The sequence below is a fragment of the Python bivittatus genome, unplaced genomic scaffold (genome assembly GCF_059951505.1).
Source record: "Python bivittatus isolate LINGU-HERP-01145 unplaced genomic scaffold, Pbiv_v1 ctg000080_np1212, whole genome shotgun sequence".
In the NCBI taxonomy this organism is placed as follows: Eukaryota; Metazoa; Chordata; class Lepidosauria; order Squamata; family Pythonidae; genus Python; species Python bivittatus.
The window spans coordinates 5,685,974-5,707,747 of record NW_028277035.1 but is presented as its reverse complement, the minus strand read 5'-3'; the positions used below and the strand labels follow the sequence as shown (position 1 = coordinate 5,707,747).

The 21,774-nt window shown below is 36.6% G+C and overlaps 1 protein-coding gene and 1 long non-coding RNA gene across 2 annotated transcripts in view; one reads left to right on the top strand and one right to left on the bottom strand.

Moving 5' to 3' along the window:
* Positions 1-1,582: 1,582 nt before the first annotated feature.
* On the top strand, positions 1,583-11,620 carry LOC103060327 (uncharacterized). The gene is made up of 4 exons (XM_007439222.4): positions 1,583-2,133; positions 6,459-6,797; positions 7,960-8,069; positions 9,259-11,620. Exons 1-4 carry the CDS (start codon positions 2,070-2,072, stop codon positions 9,376-9,378), a joined length of 633 nt encoding a protein of 210 aa, XP_007439284.1. The 5' UTR covers positions 1,583-2,069; the 3' UTR covers positions 9,379-11,620.
* A 619-nt stretch (positions 11,621-12,239) lies between these two features.
* LOC112542033 (uncharacterized) overlaps positions 12,240-21,774 on the bottom strand; it is a 37,943-nt gene continuing 28,408 nt past the window's right edge. Inside the window, exons 2-3 of the long non-coding RNA XR_003085929.2 lie at positions 18,173-18,274; positions 12,240-17,023 (exon numbers count right to left, since the gene is read on the bottom strand). This is a non-coding gene — a long non-coding RNA (uncharacterized LOC112542033). The remainder of the gene's footprint in view (positions 17,024-18,172; positions 18,275-21,774) is intronic.

The following is a 21,774-nucleotide window of genomic DNA, read 5'->3' as shown; positions in this document are numbered from 1 at the left end:
GAGGGAAATAAATTGTTTTGGAAGTGGGTGAAGAGCACTAAACAAGGACCCTCCAAGAAAGCTCATGGAATTAAAAGTGATGAAATAATTTGGGATAAAACTGAAGTGAGGGAATGCTGGAAATGGTATTTTAAAGACATACTGTATGTGAGAAAATATGTCAAACTGGAACTGAAACAATTTGATGAAAATGAAATCATAACTGTTGTAAAAATGTTGAAAATGATAAGGCTGTGGGACAGATGATATAGCTGGAAAATATATGTATTTATTTAATTTTAAGAACTTGTATGGCCACCTATCTCACATAGTGATCCTAGGTGGCTCCCAACAACCAATAAGAAAACAACAAAATTTAATTTTAAAAAAGTTAGTTTGTAAATTTTTAATGTTTTAAATGCAGATCTGGTTTGAATATGACATCACCCTGTGACTTATTTAACAACAGATGTGCAGACTGCACCTAGGCCTAATGGTTGGAAGAATGCTATTATTGTTCTGCTATATAAAGGGAAATGTAGCAAGTGTGAATGCAAAAATTACTGTGGATTAGTTTGACAAGTGTCCCTGGGAAGGCGTTTGACAAAATTCTGAAACTTCTGATCAAATGGGTATGAGACAATGAGCAAAATTTGGAAAGTGCAGTATAGTTCTATACCAGATGAATGCACCCACAATGTTTTTGCTCTTACAAAGGCCACTGACAACTGTATAAATGTGAGAAAGCTTTAAAAAAAAAATTAGAGAAAGCCTATTACAAAGGAACAAGCTAGAATTATGGAATGTTTTGCGTGAATGCCTTGGTTGTGAGGCATAATTGTTGAAAGAAACAAAACATGACTTTCTGTGAGGATATTTTTCTTCCATTTTGTTGTAGATAATTGAGAGTTAGGTACGTCAGGTTATATATAAAGGAAAGTTGAATGCTGTGGGAACATGATATTTATTCAGTGTGCATGTAGTAAAACAAGAACAAATTGGGTAAAAAAATATATGCGTGTTGAAGGAATGTAACTGAATGTAAAAATGAGTGACTAGTATGAAAAAAGTACACTGAGATGGTTTAATTATATAGAGAGAATGAAGGACTGATTAAATGCAAAATACAGCATGAGAGAAGAGTGAATGAGCTGAGAGAAAGGGGAAGACTCAGAAAGTATTGACTGGCTGGCATTAATGGGATCCTCCAAGACAGAAAGTTGAGAAATTTAAAGGATGTGTGTGAAGGAGTGTATGAGTGTAGTGGAAGCAAGATAATCTGCAAGGATTGAAAGAAGCTATAGAGAGGTGTAGTAAATGGTGTTGACTAAATTAAGGTATGCTTCTTTTTCTTATGTTGGCAACTGATTTGACGAACTATTTCTTACTCTTTTTCTGTATTATATGTAACATGGCTTACCCTGGAAAGGAATCGCTTGATGGGTATGTACGCCTCTAAAACAACAAGAGTTCAAAGGTGTCTGGTTTATTCAATGAAATCCACATGTCAGTTGTGATTAACAGTGCATTCCTATGCATGTCTACTTAAGAGTAAGCCCAAACTAACATTGAAGTTCAAGTAAAGATGTTTAAGGTAAATGTCCTCTTCTTAACCTAATAGATAAAGGTTAAGGTTGATAAAAGAGGGAGAATTCAGAAAGATCTCCTAGACATAGATAAATGAGTAAAGATTATTTTTATTTTATTTTTATTTTATTTTTGTTTATTTAACCCTCCTTCACCCCGTCTTAAAGACACTATGATATATAATCTGTATGTGCAGATGGAATAAAGTGGAAACAACCTTTGCTTATGAAGAAGGACTCGCATGAACATTTTTGTGACTGTTAACATTTTACCAGAACAAAGACTAAGGCTGAATACATGTTGTTTTTATGTTCTCAGGAATGTGGTCTTATTTGTGGCTAGTTACCCACACTTTTAGATTTGAATGTAGATACTGTTGTGGTTTACAGTCAGCCAAGTACTCATTTGGTTGAAAATCACATGATCACTCAGATGGGAAGGCAGTTTTTGCTCTGTGGAATATAGAATAGCTGCTTTCAGGTAGAAAAAAGAATTTTTGCAAAATGCCCTGGATTCTTTCTGTGTATTTTCTCTGCCTGCTTTTTCCTGGAAATGCAGAACCAAAAGGTAGAAAATATCCAAACATTGTTTTATTGATGTTTAACTCTCACTAAGAATTCATGATATGGGCTAAGTTAAAAAATGACTACTCATTTGTATGGATGGTGATCTTATTTGTGATATAAAAAGAGAGGCTATTTTGGGTGACTGTGAAGGAAGAAATCAGACTTGAGTTTAGCACATTGGTATATATCAAAGTTTCCTTTGAATAATGTGAATAATCAGAATGTTCATATTGTTTATCTCAAAATCTGTATGCTTTCTTTATACCTAAGCATGACTTGTAGAGGTCTCTTTTGTGTATTTTTCTGCATGATGAGTGAACAACAAAGAAACCCAGTCTAGTAACTGGTTGTAGCTAAGTAGGACTTTCAATAAAATATGGTAGCATCTTGAGTGCTTCTGTTCAAAATTCCAGACAGTTGCATCTTCATTCAAGATATTCCATCTCATCTGGCTTCCTCTTCTCCACATGAACAACCAGGTGCTAATGATTTGTCTTGTTTTACAGCTGCTGTCATGGCATCTGTTCAGTGTTGGCAATGCTCACATAAAATAGAGAAGTTGAGTGTGTAAAAGCAGAAATTGTCTGGAAAAGCATAAATATGTATGTCTGGGTGTGGGATACAAAGTAAGATATTCAGGATTGGCTGAGAGATGTCTGGGAATATAACCCAGAAGTTAAATTACACGTATTATAAATTCTGAATAGTTGTATATTTAAAATGTGAGAACCTTCCTTTCCAAATGTAGTTATAAATAGTACTGTAGATACAAATTATGCTGTTAGTTTTTATGGTGTCACAAGAGTCTTTGATTGCTAGAATCCCACTGAAATTCCTTTCTTGGATTCTGACCAATTTCTGCAAAACTTCTACGAATAGCTGTGGCTTATAGAGATTGTTGCCTCTCTTGCATTATTAAACTATTTCATTAACTTGTCTTGTATTTTTTTATTATTATTTTATGTTTTATCTGTGGTAGTTGATGTATTTTATAATTGGTCTTGGAAAGTAAATAGCACTAACTTTCTCAGATGCAGCTGTCAAAATTAGGGCTATGTAAAGATGGCAAGGAGAAAAGGTGAGATGGTATGCACACCTTATACCTGTTGGCAGCTCCTTAAATAAACCACATCTGACTTGAGCTTGGCCAACTCTTGCCATGCAATCCCAAGGGAAAAGTGTGTTTAATGGTGACATATATCCTAAGTCACCTTCTCCCCTTCAGATTTGGATCTCTCCACAGCTCTGGTCAACATGTTACACTTTGGGGCATGTAAGGAATAAGAGAAATTTGATATTGATATTCAAACATGTACTTTGAGGAGCTACAATTCTTTCTGTCAGAATTTCTGCTATATAATAACTCCCTTATACAATATTTCTAAAAAATTTTAAAAGTATCCTAAAAATATAAAAGTTATATTTTGATATCTTCAGGATGCTAAGGAAGAACACTTAAAGTTATACTGTATTTATTCCTAAAATGCAGACTTCATATTTCACATCAAGGAAGTCTAATATTGCATAGAACTCCAACATAAAGGAATAAAACATGGAATAAATTTAAAGCTCAGTTAATGAAATAATGCAGTAAGGGAATCAAACATGAGATGAAAATAAAAAAGACAGACCTACACAGCTAAGGAACGGAACAGAACAGAACAGAACAGAACAGAACAGAACAGAATAGAACAGGAGTTTCTTTTGATTTCCTGTTAAGTGACATTAATAGATTTTTTAAATGTATCATTGGATTACTTAACTGCATTTCTTAGATTAAGAGAATAAGGTCTACTGTCAGAATTCAGTCACTCAGCTCAATGCTCAGATTTACACTTGGTCTTTCCTTTGAGGTCTATGTATAATTTTTTATTAAAAGTTTTAAGAACAATAATAATAACTACTACAATCTAAATTAGAACAGAGAAAATGAAAAAGAAAGAAATAACAGAAAAAGCTAAAAGTGCAATAAGAAAAGAAAATAGAGTGAAATAGAAAAAAAAAAAGAACAAGATATAAAGGTATAAAGAAGTAGCTTCTGATACTCTTCACAGCAGTTATTAAGTACAATTATATTTTAACCTCTCTCTCTAAAGTTACATCATGACTCTCTTTTTCCATCTTTGTTCATATGGTAATCTTGCCACAGAAATCATATACCTTCCATGGCTTTTCTTCTAACTGTGTATCCATCAATCCTAAAAGAAAAAGTTCTGGCTTCAGCTGAATATTAATCTTTAAAATCCTCTGTATCAATGTATGAATTTGAATCCAATTTCTTTTAGCTTTTCTACATGTCTACCAAACATGATAAAATGTCCCTTCATGTTGTTCACATTTCCAACATACATTTGAAATACTTTTATACATTCTAGATAATTTCTCTGCTGTCATGTACCAACAATACATCATTTTATAAAAAATTCTCTTTAATATCATTACTTAATGTAAATTTCAACTCTTTTGACCACATATTTTCCCACTGATCCATCTGCATATTATAACCAAAATTCTTAGCGCACTTTATTATACAGTCTTTAGCCTGTTCTTCCTCTGTTTCAAATTTCAACAAAAGTTTATACATTTTTACAATTACATGTTCATCATTAGTGCACAATTGTACTTCAAAGTCTGTCTTACCTTGCTCCATACTATAAGTCTTTTTATCCATTTTGAATCTTAAATGGGAAAACCATTGGGAGCTACGTATATGCTTCTGCTGTTAGGTGCTCTCTTGTTTCAATCTTATATTCCTCTTGATGATTTTCCAATAATTCCTCATACGTTAACAATTTCTCTTTGCCTGCTGTTTCTCTTCTATGGAATGCTTCTTGTGCTGAGAGCTACAGAGGTGTTTTCAGGCACAACCTGGGTTTATATCTGTTCCATATTCTCAATATGGCACATCTAATAAAATGATTTTTAAAATCCACATTAATGTTAACTTTATTGTGCCATAAGCATCCATGCCATCCAAACCTCAGGTTGTGATTTTCTAACTCTAAAAGTCTCTTGTTTCTCAGCAATATACATTCTTTCATCCAAACCAAACAATAAGCTACAAAATACAATTTCAAATCTGATAAATCCAGTCCTCTTCTTTCCTTTGCATCTTGTAATATTTTATATTTAACTTGTGGCTTTTTCCCTTGCAATACAAATTTAGATATATCTTTTTGCTGTTGTTCGAATGGTACATCAGTTGTCAAAACAGGTATTGTCTGAAACAAAAACAACATTCTAGGCAAACCATTTTATCATAGAGATTCTCCCTAACAGTGACAATTTTAATATTTCCCATCTTAACATATCCTTATTAATTTCATTCCATGTCTTAACATACTTATTTTGGTCTTTCCTTTGACTTCTATATTAGCACACCTATATTAAAGGTATGAAACTGCATTTTTGTCATTCAGGTTCAAAAAGGATGGACAACTATTTCTTTTTTTTTTTTAAATAAAATTTTATTGGTTGAATGTCAGGAAAATAAGAACTGGTAATTTTTTAAGTAAGAATACCATCCAAGTAAAAAGTTTTTAGGAGATCCTGAAGTTCTCCTATAACTGTTGAGCTGTTTAGATGTAACAATGGAGAGGAGTTTTAAGAAGAGAGCCTGGACACAGGAAAAAAAAAAAAAAGTATTCAAATTCTTCAGTGACAATACCGGATGTGGCATATGGCAGCTGAACCATGCTTCAAGAAGAGAAGGCACATTGAAAGAGGTAGCCACTGCCTTTAAAGCAGTTCCACAATGCCCAGGTTTTTTTTCTTTGCAAAACTATGCAGCAGAACACAGAAGCTCTCATTCTGAGATGTAGTGACAATAATAAAAAGCTAAATGAGAGGAAATGGCAAATTAAAATAAGCTTGTTTATTGTATATGCCACCTTCCAGCAGAGTTATAGCAGGTAGTATCCAGCAGGAATTGCAGACAGTCAGAACTATATAGTGTATGATAACACTCAGTGGCCAGGCTGATTCTAGTGTGAAGGAAGAAGTCACTCTCTGAGTGGGATGGGTGCGACTAAATTTGAAATATAAATAAATAAAATAAATAAGAACTGGAACTTGTGTTGTGTGTGCTGAATGCCTGCAGGCAGTAGCAAAACAGCCTGGAAAAATCTGAGTTTCTCCTGTGTCAAGACTGAAATACAACTGGAAGGATTTTATAACAGGGCTTCAACTTCAGATTTTGTATATTTAAATAGACTTGGAATAGGAAGTGGTGCACGTTAGAACTCTTAAGATCCATTGACATCAATATGGCAAGCACATAAATAATGTTCACCATCACCTTCACTCAGGAGATCTTTTTCTTTCCAGATGAAATGACCAGTCAGGAATTGATGGTTCTTACTGCTGAAGAAGGGCAGTGTGTCAATCTCACCTGCAGGTTTATCCATAGGATTGAAGGTCTGTATCTGATACGAACCCTTGGAAAGGCCATGAAGGTGCTATACATTACCCAACATGGTAAAAACAAGAGAGAATATCCTGCCTATGAAAATCGCACTGAGTATTTTGAGGTGAACAACACAGCCACCATCACACTGAAGCAGCTAAAGAAGAATGACAGTGATGTATACATGTGTATGGCAACCCTGACCATAGACAAGGGGCTTAAGCAGAAGAATAGCAGCCATATTCTTTTGGCAGTAGAAGGTAGGGGATGGGGAGAAAGGTCATGTACAAACCACTAACCATTTTTTCCTAATCTGGTGCTATCTAGATATCTTGGACTCTAACTCCCATTAGCCATGTTCTCTTAGAGGTCTGTGAAAATGAAATGTTGAGTGTTTGGGTACAAAAGTAAGGTGAGTTTTTAAAAAGTAATAAATGTGGATGACACTGGGGTTGGGGAAAGTGGTAATTTGTAAACTAAACTTCACTTACCCTTCCCAACTTTAGCATCTTTAGATTTGGTTCTAGTCCAGTATAAAAATGTGTTCATTCAAGTCAAGTACCTACAAATTGAAAGTAGTATATAAAAATGCATTATATTGAGGAGGATGAAAAGCAGAAAACATATATTGAGCAAACATGCATACAAAATATGCATATGGTATATATTTGAGATGTATATACTTCAGAATGTACATATTACAGAAAGTACATAACTGAGGAGTTGTTTTTTTTTAATCTCAAACTGAGGTGACAATGGGATGGACTAAATGTTAGACTGGAAAAAATTAGGCTCTTAAATAAACTGAAATTTTATAGACCAGAAGATTCAATTCAGACCTTGATTCAGTCATTCAGATAACTGCTTAATTTGCCTCATCTTTGTTTAGAGACTTTCTAATTCAACTTTAAGCCTACACCCCAATCTTAATTCAGAAATTGCTCATCTTTGAAAGTTAACACATTGATTGATTGGTTTATTGATTTGTTTATGAAATTTATACACTGCTTCAATCTAATTGGACTCTATGAGTTTACAGAATATATAAGCAAATCACTACGTAAATACACACTCACATACATACCCATCACATTATTCTCTTTCACGGTAAGCAAAAATATATAATAGATGATAATCTTTTATAACAATTAAATGTAAATATCTGAGGTGTTGCATCCCACAATTAATAACTTAAATTTGGGTGAATTCTGGGAGGTGACGTTCACAGATCAAGGGGATGTCCAGGTTATAGAAAGCTGGGGTCCATTGTAAAGAGCTTTCTTAAAGATGGCTTCTAAATGAACTGGAACTCCCAGACCTTTCAGTTGGTATGATCAGAAGGAATATTATTCCTTCACATTTGGAGGCTGGGAAAGGTTGGTGTAAAGCACTTTGATAAATGTCCCATTTTCTTCACTACAGCAGCTCCAGAGAAGTATAGTTCTGAATCTCCCTGGATGCTGTATACTTTTATCTCTGTGTTAATGCTCTTGGTTATTATCTTGGGATCTTACATCATCATTCATATGAATGTAAGTATGGCTAATATCATGGTGTTACATTTACTAAGTTCCATCAATTTCCCTTCTTTCCTTCCTAAAAATTATGTCCATCAGTCGAGAAATGTCCCACAATAATATCAAATAATTCCTTTCCTGCAACAATGGATATTTATAATGCAAAAGAATTTCTAGTTTAATGGCCTCCAGGTTTCTTTATCTTAGTTATTCTATACCAGTGTAAGGACTGCAATAGACCTATATAATCATAATCACATAAGTGCAAGCTTGAAACAAAAGCCTAGTGGTTCAACACTACATTAATATTTGCTGATAGGTACTTTTGTTGCTTGCCACATCATCCTCTTTTAAGTGCTAATTGGTCACTATGTTCCTTTGTTGTTAGTTTCTACTACGTCTGCAGTGTAATATTATATCGTATGGGCTTTTAATATTTTTTAATGCAGGGCAGATAGTAAAAATGGTTATATGAGTTTATACCCATCTAAGAACATAAGCTATGTTGGATCAAACCAGAGGCCTATCTATAGTTCACTATTGTTTGACTGACCAACTGAAGTTTTGCAAGAGCCCGCAACCAGAATGAGTATGATGGTACTCCCTGGCCATTGTTTTTTAGAAATGTAATCCCTTCTAAACTGGAAGTAATAAAGTGACTGTCCAGCCCTAATGGCTACCTCATGTTTCCACCCTAATTCAAAGGAAGGAAGGAAGGAAAGAAGGAAAGAAGGAAAGAAGGAAAGAAGGCAGGCAGGCAGGCAGGCAGGCAGGCAGGCAGGCAGGCAGGCAGGCAGGCAGGCAGGCAGATATAACAGCCTGGTGAAATTTCAGATTCTTGCTAATGTCATTGGGAGCCTGAAAATGTCCAGCTATTTTATTGTCCTTCTTCCTATAGAGGCCAAGGCAGAAAATTGCTCAGTCCAAGAGTTATGTTCGGTGAAATGAAAACCTGTCGTGTCTGAAAACCATTTTACCATTCTTACATATTGATTTTGTCTTTATAGTATGATTTTATGTATTGTAATTGTTGTTGTTTTTATTTGTTAATAGCTGTTGTATTTATTTTTTATATCTTGTTTATGTTATATGCTTCAACAGATCTGCACACAGCACAGGGAACTGAGGTTGTTAGGTAACTTGGAAATATAAAAAACAAATCCCTTATGAGTAATGCATCTTAATTGCTGTCTTTTTAAAATAGATCAAGAAATGCTTCCAAAAAGAACATAGAGAGAAAATACAAAATTTGGTCTATGAAGACATGACTTGCAGCCTGAGGCGCAACAACCCTGAGACTAAAGTAAATCATTATGCTATGTAATATTGAATGTTGAATAACAAAATATCATTGAAAAATCCAACAAATTCATATTTGTTTCATTATTTGTGTTTTATTAATTTTTTTTTTAATGAGCAAAATGTATACTTTGAGCAACAGTTTGTATATAACATGTGTGAACCAATGGAAGAATTTAGAATTTGAATGGCAAAGTTCAAAAGCCCTGTTCAGGCATTCAGCTGAATGTGTGAAGCCCTCAAACTGGGTCAAGAATGGTGCCTACTGACCCCCACCCCCCTCTCTGACTTCCACAAATTTAGCTGGAGGTCTGAAGAGGACCCATATTTGCATTCGCTTGGATGGGAGAATAACCCTAGTGCAATTTGAGATTCTGATTTATTAGAGGTCCTGGAACGCCCACAAGAAGAATCAGGGAGTCTTGGTAGACCACAGATTAAGCAAGAATTGGCAGTGTGCTGCAGCTACCAAAAGAACCAATGCAGTTTTGGGCTGCATAGTGTCAAGATCACAGGAGGTGATAGTACCACTCTATGCTGCACTGGTCAGACCACATCTGGAATACTGTGTCCAGCTCTGGTCACCACAATACAAAAAGGATGCTGAGGAACTAGAAAGAGTGTAGAGAAGAGTAACAAAAATGGTAAGGTGCTTGGAGGTTAAACCCTATGAAAAGCAGTCAAAGGAACTTGGAATTTGTTTAGCTTAAAGAAGAGAAGGCTATGGGGAGACATGATAACAGTCTTCCAATACATGAAGGGGCATCACAGGGAAGAGGGAGTAGATTTATTCTCCTGAGCACCTGAGGGGAAGCTGAGAAGAACCTGACTGTGAGAGCTATTAGGCAGTGGAACAGCCTGCCTCGTGAAGTTGTGGGCGCTCCATTGCTGGAGGTCTGCCAGAAAAGACTGGAGAGCCATCCTGAATGGTCTGAGGATTCCTATCCTGAGCGAGGGTTGGGACTAGAAGCCCCCCCAGATCCCTTCCAACCCTATAATTCTATGATTCTGTGTCCAGAGAAGCATACTGTTGTTCAAGCCAAGCCAAGTCCACATCCCCTTCACTCATTCAGCTGAAAACCTGAGAAAGGTCAGAGCAGGTGCTTTAATCTGTATGGTTTAAATGCTTACTAGATTTATATATGGCCTTGCCTATCTTAACATGAAGGTGGCTTTAGCCACCCATATCAGGAAACTTATAATCTGTTGTTCTTAGTGCTGGTCATGAGCATAAGTAGGTATTTTGAAACAATGTAATGGCCATAAATATTTGCAGTATTTTTAATGTATGCTGTTATATTACTGAAAGCATTTAATTCCCAATTTAATAAAGAGGAATATGTGTGGAAAACTTATTGAAGTTTTTAAAATATAGCATTCTTCTTGTTCAGTTCTACATCCACAGTTATTAAAGGTGGAACTGTAAAAAGCATTACAGGTAGTCCTCACTTAACAACCATTCATTTAGTGACCATTCAAAATTACAGTGGTGCTGAACAAAGGGACTTACAACCAGTCCTCACCCTTACAACTGTTGTAGTACCCCCACAGTTACATGATCATGATCTGGGCCCTTGGCAACCAGCTTGCACTTACAACAGTTGCAGTGCCCTGGAGACCTGATTGCCATTTACGACCTTCCCAGCTGGCTTCCCAGCTGGCTTCCGGCAAGCAAAATCAATGGGGAACCACATGGTTCACTTAATGACCACATGATTTGGTTAACAACCATTGCAAAAAAGGTCATAAGATCGGGCGTGACTCGCTTAACAACTGCCCTGCTTAACAATGAATCTTCTGGTCCCTGTTGTGGTCATTAAGCGAGGACTACCTGTATATAATATTAGGAAGTATTTAGAAGGAAGGTGTCCAAAATGTTTTATATTTTTTTTACATTTAGAAAGTTGCATAGAAGTTTTAAGAAATATAACTTTATGATTTCAATACCCACAAAAGACACAGTATGGTATACTGACGAAGGTGTTGGAATAGCACTGGGGAGACCCAAATTCTTGTCACCATCAACCATGTAATCTCACCTGGTGACCTCAGACCAACAACTTTTAACACAAGGTGACTGTTGATGGAGGGAGGGAGCACAATGTAGGCTGCCTTGAGTTCCTGTATGTAAAGCAAATAAATAAAAAAAAATACAATTGCAGCACTAAATGTTTATTCTTTTATAATAATATAGTGTATGTTAATTTTTCTGATTTTAAACCAGATTTAAAAGTTAAATATATGGGGTTATTCTATGAGAGAGATAGAGTGTGTGTGTGTGTGTGTGTGGAAATTGGGTGTAGTACAATGTTGCCAAAATATGCAATAAAGATTGCAAGATACCTTGGCTGGGCAGTGTTGGTTTGTATTCCATCATTTGCTTTCCCTTATGTTTCTGTACAGAGACATTTGTCAAATTTGAATGTGAGAATTTATTTCTCATTTTGTAATCTGTACACTTAGTTAATCCTTTGAAATTCCTACCTCTCCAAATCAACAAAATTTACTAATAAAATAAGCATATAATGGAGAAAATTCTGCACAACACTGCATCTAAAATTAAAGAACAAGAAGTTAATTTTTATTAGGGGAAAATGGTTGCAAAAATAGTGTATATTAAACCAAAGTGGAAATCAAAATACATATATTTGGAGAGATATACACAAAAATACAATTATAAAGAAAAATAATAGTTGGATTCAAAAAAGAAATAAATGAATTGTGAGAAACTGAAACAGACAGCTTTGCAAAAAATGAGAAACTAAAGACATTGAAATGCAGTCATCTTTACTGTGTATCTTCTGACAGAAAGAACGTTGGGTGGCATGGATTTATACAGTAATATAGTTTACTAGTGAATTAGTTCTCCATTTTCTGTCTGCCATAATAGTCTCTCTACCATTTCTTTTCCCTTTTCTCCTACAAAGTATAGCTTGATAAACCTGACTGTATAACTGGCAGGAGGTGGGGAGAGATGGTATTTGTTCTGCTGACACCTTACATTTGTGTTACACTTATATACATGGCATGTTGTCATTTGAAGAGACTAAAATTGAATTCCTAGGATTCCCTCGTTTTGGCACATGTCCTTTCCCCCTACATCTCCATATTTCTTGAACTAGCTGGGATGGCAGGTAAATGTGTGAACAACAACCCATATGATGTAAGATCTTTCAGCAGGCCCTGAGGTAGGACGATGGATGACCCCACTTGAAACATTGATCTGGCAGCGATTGACCAATGCATGTAAGTGCCATTGCTGCTGTGCTCCCTGATGTGGGTTTTCATTCTATTATTGTTTCTCTTCTTTCTTTGTTGAGTGTTTTAAACTGATTTCATTATATTGTTGTGCATCTCTTTGAGTTGCTGTGGTGACTGAGGCGGTTTATAAAACAAACGACAAAATAAAGATCACATACAGTGAAGCATAGGAAGCGATTATTGTTTTGAGCAGTAAAGTACACCTCATGCCAAAGAACTGATGCTGTCTGGGCGTGGGGTCAAAGAACTTTGAAGCAGGATGCATAGACTGACAGAGTCATCAGACAAGAGGTACCTCCAAGACCCATCTGCAGTAGGGCCATATCCCGCACTGCCCTAACAAACAAATTTCTCTGCGTTCTGAGAAAAGCACCACAACGTTCTATCAGAAAATCAGCCTAGGAAGAGTGAGACCACTCTTGGCATTTATGATTGACAGAGGATAGAGAATACAGAAGTGCAAAATATTTTGACATTGAAGCATTCTGACCTTGAACCAGTTGTTCTAAGCCTTCCAGGCCTGAAAGAAAACTTGGCAGTGTCCTTTTGAATGATCTGACTGTTCTGAGAACAGCAATTATGTTTTTGTTGTGTGGGTTGTGACTGGCTTGCTTTTTAAAAAAAAAAATGTTTATAGTTTTGCTAGTATAGCAATTCAAATTAGTCATACCTTTATTGCTACTATGACTAGATGGAATAATGTTGGGGGGCGTGGAATAGAATTTTGAGAGGAAAGAAGCAATTAAGAACATAGCCAGATAGGAAGACTGCTCAGAGTTGTATGCCTGCCAGCCTTCCTGGTGATTTATTGCTGATTTTTTAAATCTTTGCTGTGGAAAGTCAACATCCATAAGAGAGGTGGTGGAGTATATGAATCTTGTGCGGTACTTTATTTTGTAGGCAGGTCAAACATGTTGCACATTTCCATGGTGTCCATACAGGTTCTATAAATATAAAGATCTGCCCCACATTTACTTGATTTTGATTTATTAAGCTTTTGTACTGGTATGTCTGTATGAGCTCTGTGCACATACTTGTGTCCTATTCATATTGAGCTTTGGGGTATATTCAAAATGCAAAAATTCTATCTTGGCTTAAGGTGGTTTGTCAAGATTCAGTCCAGGTGCATTCTGTGCATGCCCTTGTGTTTTCAAGTCATTGTGCAATTTAGAAGCAAAAACAGTCCTTTTTTCTTGCACCCAGCAGCAACCAGTATTTACAAGCAAAAAAATCAGCTTTTTCTGGGCTTATATCTGGCAGGTAGTTTGCAAACAAAAAAACAAAAGAAAACACCCCATGAAATCTGTAGCATAATCTTACTTCAAGTGGGATGCCAATGCCCATTAAAAAATTGGCCAAGGAGATTATATTATTCCAAAAATTAGAACATCAGAATAAAAGAATGAAGGATTTGGAAAGATGTACAATAATCAGGCTGTGCTATGCTTGGTGAAAGGAGTATTAGATTGATTAAGATTCTCTTTGTCCCATAATTTGTTGGCTGAGCACCTAAAGGGTTTATTTTTCCTGCAGAGGTTTGTTTTAATGCTTTAAAAAAGTTTTTAAAATCATCACCAGCCAAGTTTTTTTGCAGATTGGTTGTAAGCAGCATTTGGCATGGACTGCAACCTTTAACTAATCTTGTGATCCTGTGGTGAGAAACAAGAGAGAAGCAGCTGTTGAAGGTTTTTCAAGTTTTGTTCTGTTGGAACCTGGCCAACTTTGTTCTGAGCTTGAAACAAAACACATTTTCATTTTGCGCACACCCCAGTGGAGATGCAAAGAACATTTTCTGCTCTACTACCCACAATTCCACATGTTCAAGGCCACTCACACACACTGTGAAAAGAATAGGTAGTCAGGCTGGATTAGAGAATCAACCATTGCCAATCCTTCTGGCTGTATATTATCTTCAGTATCAAAAACAATTATGTGTCTTAATGCTGGTTATGGGGAAATGTAGGTGAAAGTCTGCTGTTTGCACCCATGTTCTGTTTGTGAGTCTGCTTCAGCATCTGGCTGGCCTTGACAGGACTCCAGAACACCACAATAAATGGTTTTTGGCCTGATTGAGTGGGGCTTTTACATTCGTCTCATGAGCACCAAGATGTCTGAAAATTGCATGGCTTGCGTAGATAACAAGCAAAGCTCTTGAAAGGGAAGCAGATGCACTGCGCCCTGAAAGCAACAGATCTGACCAGAATAGGACTTCCTGAGCGCAGAGCCACCAAAGGTGACCACAGAGCCCACTTTCTTATTTAAGTTTTTAATCAGGAAATTCGAGGTGATGGGACCAAGAATTGTGTGGCTGAGATACTTATAAAGATATTTTCAAAATTACTGTTTGGGTTGGTTTAGACAGACACATCACGATACCCAAGTGTAGGAACATACTTCAAAACTCTAGTCATCTGTGATCTTCTCAGATTGGAGATTGTACACAGAAAGGATGTGGTCAACAGGTATTTGCAAATAATGTGGTTCAAAATCACAAAAGCAAATAATTTCTGTGTTAAAATGCTGCCCTGATGTTATGCTCAAAGTGGTAATGGGTAATTCTTCATTGGCTTGGTGTCCGTATGTCTCCTTGTGGATGTAAGTACATACGATAAAGCAAGATAGCTTTAACAATGTGTGTCAAAGGCAAATGTGAATGCAACCTATCACCCACCAGACTAAAAGCAGTTAATTAAATAGGCATAATAGATCACTGTACCAGGGACACTTGGTGTTGCTATCAGCCCAGGACTGAAAATTGGAGAAGAGGGGTCTATTCAGCAGGCCAAGGTGTATTGCTAATGTATAGCATAATTGATAAGTCACAATTGTATTGTGTTATAGACTAGTGAATCACAAATGCCTATTGAACTGTAATTGTAAGGGTCTCACTTATTACCAATCTTTTGACAAGGCCGAAAGAAGAAAAATGATTTCCCCTTTCTGATTAAAAAACAAGAACATTTTAAGCCCAGCCAATCTGAAGATGCCTAGGCCTCCTTAGGCATGATACTAAATCATAACCCCCAAGACACAAAGATACACTAAAATTCTCTTTTAAAATGTATTTGATTTATAAGAAACAACACCAAAGTCAGTATTTGGCATAGATGAAAAAAAATTAGGATTCAATGAGTATGTGTAAACAAATGAACAAAGGGCAAGCCCATCTAAAATGAAGATAGACCCTCAAAGAAAATAGTTTATAAGGAATTAGGGAATACCTTGAGCATATCCAGAATAAAATAAAAAAGTAAGCAACTGCACTTTTGATTATTTAGTGCATATAGAAGCCATGGGGCATTGAATTTCCTTCCTGAATCCTGGAAGATCTTACTCTGTCTTGGAATGGGCTCAGGGTCTATACTTTCCTCACCAGGAAGATTCTGAGAACAAAAGGCTTGAGCAAATTCTTCCCTAACTATTTAACTTCAAGTGAGCAGAGGTTGTATTTGCTTAGGTATTTAGCCACTTGTCCTCCCTGGCTTCCCTACCAGAGACAGAAAGTATTAGGTTATTATAAGTCAAATAGGTATTTTGTACTGGCATTGTAAAAAACTTGAAGACTCTCTAGTTCATATGATGTAGATATGTCCACCTGTAGCTTTTTTTTTTTTTTTTTTTGCTTTCAAATCCTTCCTATATCAGTAGATTTTGGGGAAGAAATATTATGGTTAAAGACCATAATGGGATGATGAACTATATTCTTAAAATATGGAATTTATCATCTCATAAAGACCTTTGACTCCATTGAGCCAAGGACAAAGCAAAGAGGATAATTTTACATACTGTAAATAGAAAGGATTCCTGATTTTAAGGAATGGATCCAGGATATGTCTGTTATCTATCTTTAAAAAGTCTTTGTGTTCTAATAATGAAAAGATGAAGGAATATGTTTCTACACGGTCTACCATTAATAATAAGCTTTACAATTTAATTGGTTTTATATTGCTATCAATAGTTATTATCTGGATCTTTTCTTTTTGGTTCATTTTCTTTTCTTTTTGGTCACATTTAGTTTATTTTTATCATCATAATATATCTAGTAATTTATCTATTTTTTTTTCTTCCTGCCATATAACCACAAATCATTTTTTCCTGTTGGTGTTGTGTGGATTTTGTTGTTGATGATGTTTGTTTTGTTTTATATTTACTATTAAAAACAATATGTATATTTATGGAAAGAGAACATACACAAATCAACTGTGTATGGGTATTGTGATCTAAAGGAGCCACTGGAGCTTCCCTTGCCAGAGGGGCCCATTCCTGTCATGTTTGTTCCTCAACAACCTTTCTTCCAATATTATTATATCCATTAAGACCATATGTAAGTGTTGTGCTATTCAGCATCACCAGTCATGGCAGCACTTTTTCTCATGATGCCCTCTCCTTCTGACTGCAGCTTCCCAAATCTGCAAAACAAAAGAAACAATCAAAGGTGAGGACAATGTGACAGGTGGCTGTAAATCTAACCTGATTTTGAACTTGCAGCAATCTTGTGGTGGTGTTGTATTCAAAGCCATTTTTTTCTTCCTGCCAGGCTTCCCAAAGCTTTAACAGCTATGTGAAAGGCAGCACCCCCTCCCCTATGACTGATATCTCTGACTTCCTTTCTTTGCTGAACTGTGTCTTCAGGGCAGAAGAGCAGTTTTGATCCCAAGAGGGCACATTGTGTAGCTGTTTTGGCACTGCAGCTGCATGATAGGGAAGGAAAACTTTTCAGAATTGCATGAGAAAAAAGAATTTCAGCATATGCAGCTCATTCTATCATGCTACTATGAGGAACATTTTGAGATAAGCCTGCTATAAATCCTCCAGCATATAAAGAGACTCTAGAGATCGATGCTTATGATCCAAAGAAGCAAGTAAAATTGATGAAGAAAGTGTCATATTCTAGCAGGCAGTTTACATCTCTGACCTTTCTGCCCTCATGGTGAGGGAAGAGGAAGAGGAACTCAATTCTTTCTGTAGGAAACAGACAGAAAGGGGAGGGCTAAGAGTATCAGTCTTCCAATCAGGAAAAAGCAAATGCAGGAATGAAGAGAAAATACATTGCCTGCTATCTTATTGCTAATGCCCCTACTAAGCAAAAGTGTAAACAATAGATGTTTCAGAAGCCACATCTCTACCAGTGTTGCAAAGGTAGGAAAGCTGGATACTGAGAATTTTCTTTTTTCTTTTCTTTTCTTTTTATACAATGCTTATCCTCTGAGATAGACAGCACCCCCAAGAAATCCATTTTCAGGTTATTTCTTCTATTTCCCTCCAAAATTGTATCTCACACCCACTAGAATAAAATGAAACTCAACAGACCTGTTTAAAGAGAGTCATTCTCTTAAAAGTAATGTTCTGTTTCCTGTGACATTTATGACAGTTTTGTGGTTATGTGACATTTGGTTGGCTTCACCTTCAGCCACTAATGCAATGTGAATTCATGAGTCTTTGTGATGAAGCTGAAGCTAGGAAAAAATGTTGAATAGTGTAGAAAACTGCCCCCCCCCAAAGTATATTTCTCATACATGTCACATTCTTACAGCAGAAAGCATCAAAGTTGCACTCACTGTTCACTGCAGAAATCTGTCTTGGGACTATCATGGATGAAACTAGTATTTTTCAGAAAGTCTTCCATTCACAATGGGAATGTCCTCTTTTTCCTAAACACTCTGAAAAGAAAGTAACAAAACTCTTTGGAGCACATTTTGAGGGCATGCAGGGACTGCAGTGGAAAGAGGAATCGTTCTTCCCTGTTCCACTGATGGAAGTTAAATGTTAAGTACCCTTTAACTGGCACGTAGTAGGCTTTATTGATTCAGGATCGCAGATTACATGGGGACTGAGGATGCATTTGCATGTAATGTTTATATGTTACTTACTTCTTGCAGAAATCATAAGTGTGGAACTGTCCTTGCATTTTAATTGTCTACATCCATATGTGAACACGTCCCCTAGTTAATATTTATCACCATTGTCTGTTTTTATTTTAAAATATTATATTTTAAATATAAAATTTCACATATTACACATATGCTCGGCCACACACTGCAGTCTATTTACAAAACTAGATGTTTTGAAAATCTGTAAGGATGTGTACCTATGGCAGCGTAAATTAGTGCAAATATACACAAATAATACAGTTTTGGTATAGCCAACTGTAAACAGGAGGAGGAGAAGGAGAAGATAATGACAAAGTTTCATCTTGTGTGTGTGTGCATGTGTTGCACATACCTGCTGATGGATAAAGTGAGAATTTTAGGTGCCAAAATACACCCTCAAAATAAGTCCATCTGTGGATAAGCCGACCCTTGAATGTTTAACGGAAATAGCATGAAAAATGTGCCACCTGTGGATAAGCCAATTGTGAAAATTAAAATATATGAACATTTTGAGGGTCAGCTTATCCAGGAGTGGGCCATTTTTCATGGTATTTGCTTAAAAATTCAAGGGTCGGTTTATCCATGGATGGGCTTATCCACAAGTATTTACAGTATATATGATCTGGTTATCAATGGGGTAAAAGAAAAATAAATTCTCTCACCACCACCTCAAGAACCAGTTCTACTTATTTTTTTTTATTTTTAACTATCAAATGTCTGTCACCCAAATATACACAAACAATAAAATAAAAAATAAACCCATCACCTAAGGGGAACTACCACCAACTCTGTTCCCACCAGTAGAGGTAAAAACAGACAAAAAGGCCCACCAAGACTGGGGGAAGAGCCATGTTTTTAATGCTCTTTTAAAGTCACGCAATGGTAATGGAGTCACACAAATCTCCAGGCATGGCTAAGAAGGCCAACAACATCCTGGGTCCTGCTAAATGACATTCTTTGATCAACTGGACCAAGAGTGAGCCAGCTCTCTCAGATCTTCCAGTTTGCCAGAAACCATAGGAAACAGACATTCCCTCAAATAACTAGGTCCTATGACATGTAGAGTTTAAAAGATGACAGTCATCACCTTGAATTGTACCCAGGACCCAATGCAATTACCAGTGAAGTTCATGAAGCATAGGTATTACATTGCTACCATGTGGCACCCCTGGCCACTCATGACCAAGGCATGAATGTCACAGGTCCAGGAAAGAATGCAACCAGCCTACAAGATAAACTTGTATGAAGGTCCTTTTCTTCATAGTTGCCATCTATTCAAGCAAGAGCTGCAGGTCCAAGAGAGCCACCAGATTACACACCAGACTAAAACAGGATAGTTTAATCCCATTCATGGGCAGAGAGAGAAGATCCCCAGCACTGGGGGCCCCAAACACTCATAGCCATTTAATCTTGGTAGAGCTGAGTCTCATCTTCTTCCCCCCTATTCAAATCCACTACAACATCACTGCAACAGCATTGCTGGAGGAGATGTATAACTGAGTATTATTAGCATACTGATGATACCTTACTCCAAACCGACTGATGACCTAACCCAATGGCCTTATATAGATGTTAAATAGGGGTGAGAGCCCTGAGCCCTGAAGCACCCTGCAATTCAGGAGCATCAGGCTTGACTTCTTTTCTTCTACCAGCTGGAACTGATCAAAGAAAAAGGAGGAGATACACTGTGCTTCCTGCTCCCACTCCCAGAAGTTGGTCCAGAAGGATATCAAGTTTGATTGCACTGAAAACCATGAGAGATCAAGGAGTACCAGGATGGTTGGGCCTCCTCCATCCTAGCTCCACACAGGTCCTCCGCAAATGTGATCAAGATTGCCTCCATATTATGCCCAGCCTAGGGTTCATCTGAAAAGGTTTCTTTTCCTCCCAAAAGTTGTTAGGTTTAGTATATTTGAGGATTTTGAGGAATAAATGTTATTAGAAGATGATTATTTGCCATTAAAAAATAAAAAATATTCCTGCTTCTAAACATAAGTCCATAGGAAGTCCAGAACTGATAGAAAATTAGTAAAAACAATAAAAAAAAAGCCATCTCTGTAAGGAGGAGACTTTTATTTATGTTAATTAAATGATTAAACCAGACAGTACAGTTTTAACAAGTGGGCTGGAGATACCTATCAATTACAGAACATCAAAATATATAATAAATAAGGTTTTGGTTCTTTATAATCAAATGTGGCATAATTAACACTGAAATAGAGGTTTATAATAAATACTTTGAAGGAGACTTTACCCTTATAATTAAGAGTTAATGAACCATTTCCTATATATTCATTTAATAGATTATTATTCCTACATCTATTTATTAAGGATTAAATGTAGCACAAATGCTTAAATCTTGGTATATTAAATATATTTTTCATTCTTAAATACTTTTTAATTTGCATTAATGACTTGATTAAATCTAAATGGCATATATACCAGAGAATTAGCATTTTGTGTATGCAAAACCAGCATTTCATGTCTGGTGTATCCTTTATCTAAGGACTGCATCATATCGTGCAACTTTAAGGTATTAGCTCATATACAATACCGGTAGTCCCCAAGTTAAGAACGCCTGGTTTACAGATGACCCATAGTTAAGAACGAAGCCTACTGTAGCAAAATTTGAGTTAAATACATAATTATTTGAGTTAAATACACAATGGTTCAATTTAATTACACAATACTACTTATGCAGTATTATAAAATAATACTGTTCCGGTTTACATACAGATTCGACTTGAGGACAGACCTTGGGAACGGAACTCATTCTTAAACTGGGGACTACCTGTAGGAGTCCCAGATGCTTCCGGGTATCCCTATGGGTGTCTTTATTGCTACTCTGGTCTCTGCTGTCAGATGATTCAGCTGAACTTGACTATCATGATACTGGAACTGTTCCTAATGTGGCTTATCATTCTGAGGGCCATTCTTTCTAGTCCTGCTCTTGCAACATCTGTTGTTGGATTTCTCTTGGCCATTTGGTACATCTGGCCCACTCCAGCTTGACCCTTTCCTTGGTCTGCTCTGCTTGATCCTTCCTTGCACTTGTTGGTGATGTAGCAGACAGTACTATGGTACACCTCCTGGATCCCTTAAGCTGCCTTCTGCTGCTGCTGCCACCCAACTTCTTCAGTTCTTCCAAGGCCTCTCATATCATGCCTTCTTGGTCCTGCTGCTTCTCTCTCAGAGCCTTCTTTCTTTCTCCTGCTCTGCTGTGTTGAACTCTGCTGCTTCTTTCTCTCTTCAGCTGGGGTAGCTGTGGGTATGGTTGCTTTCTGCTGGTA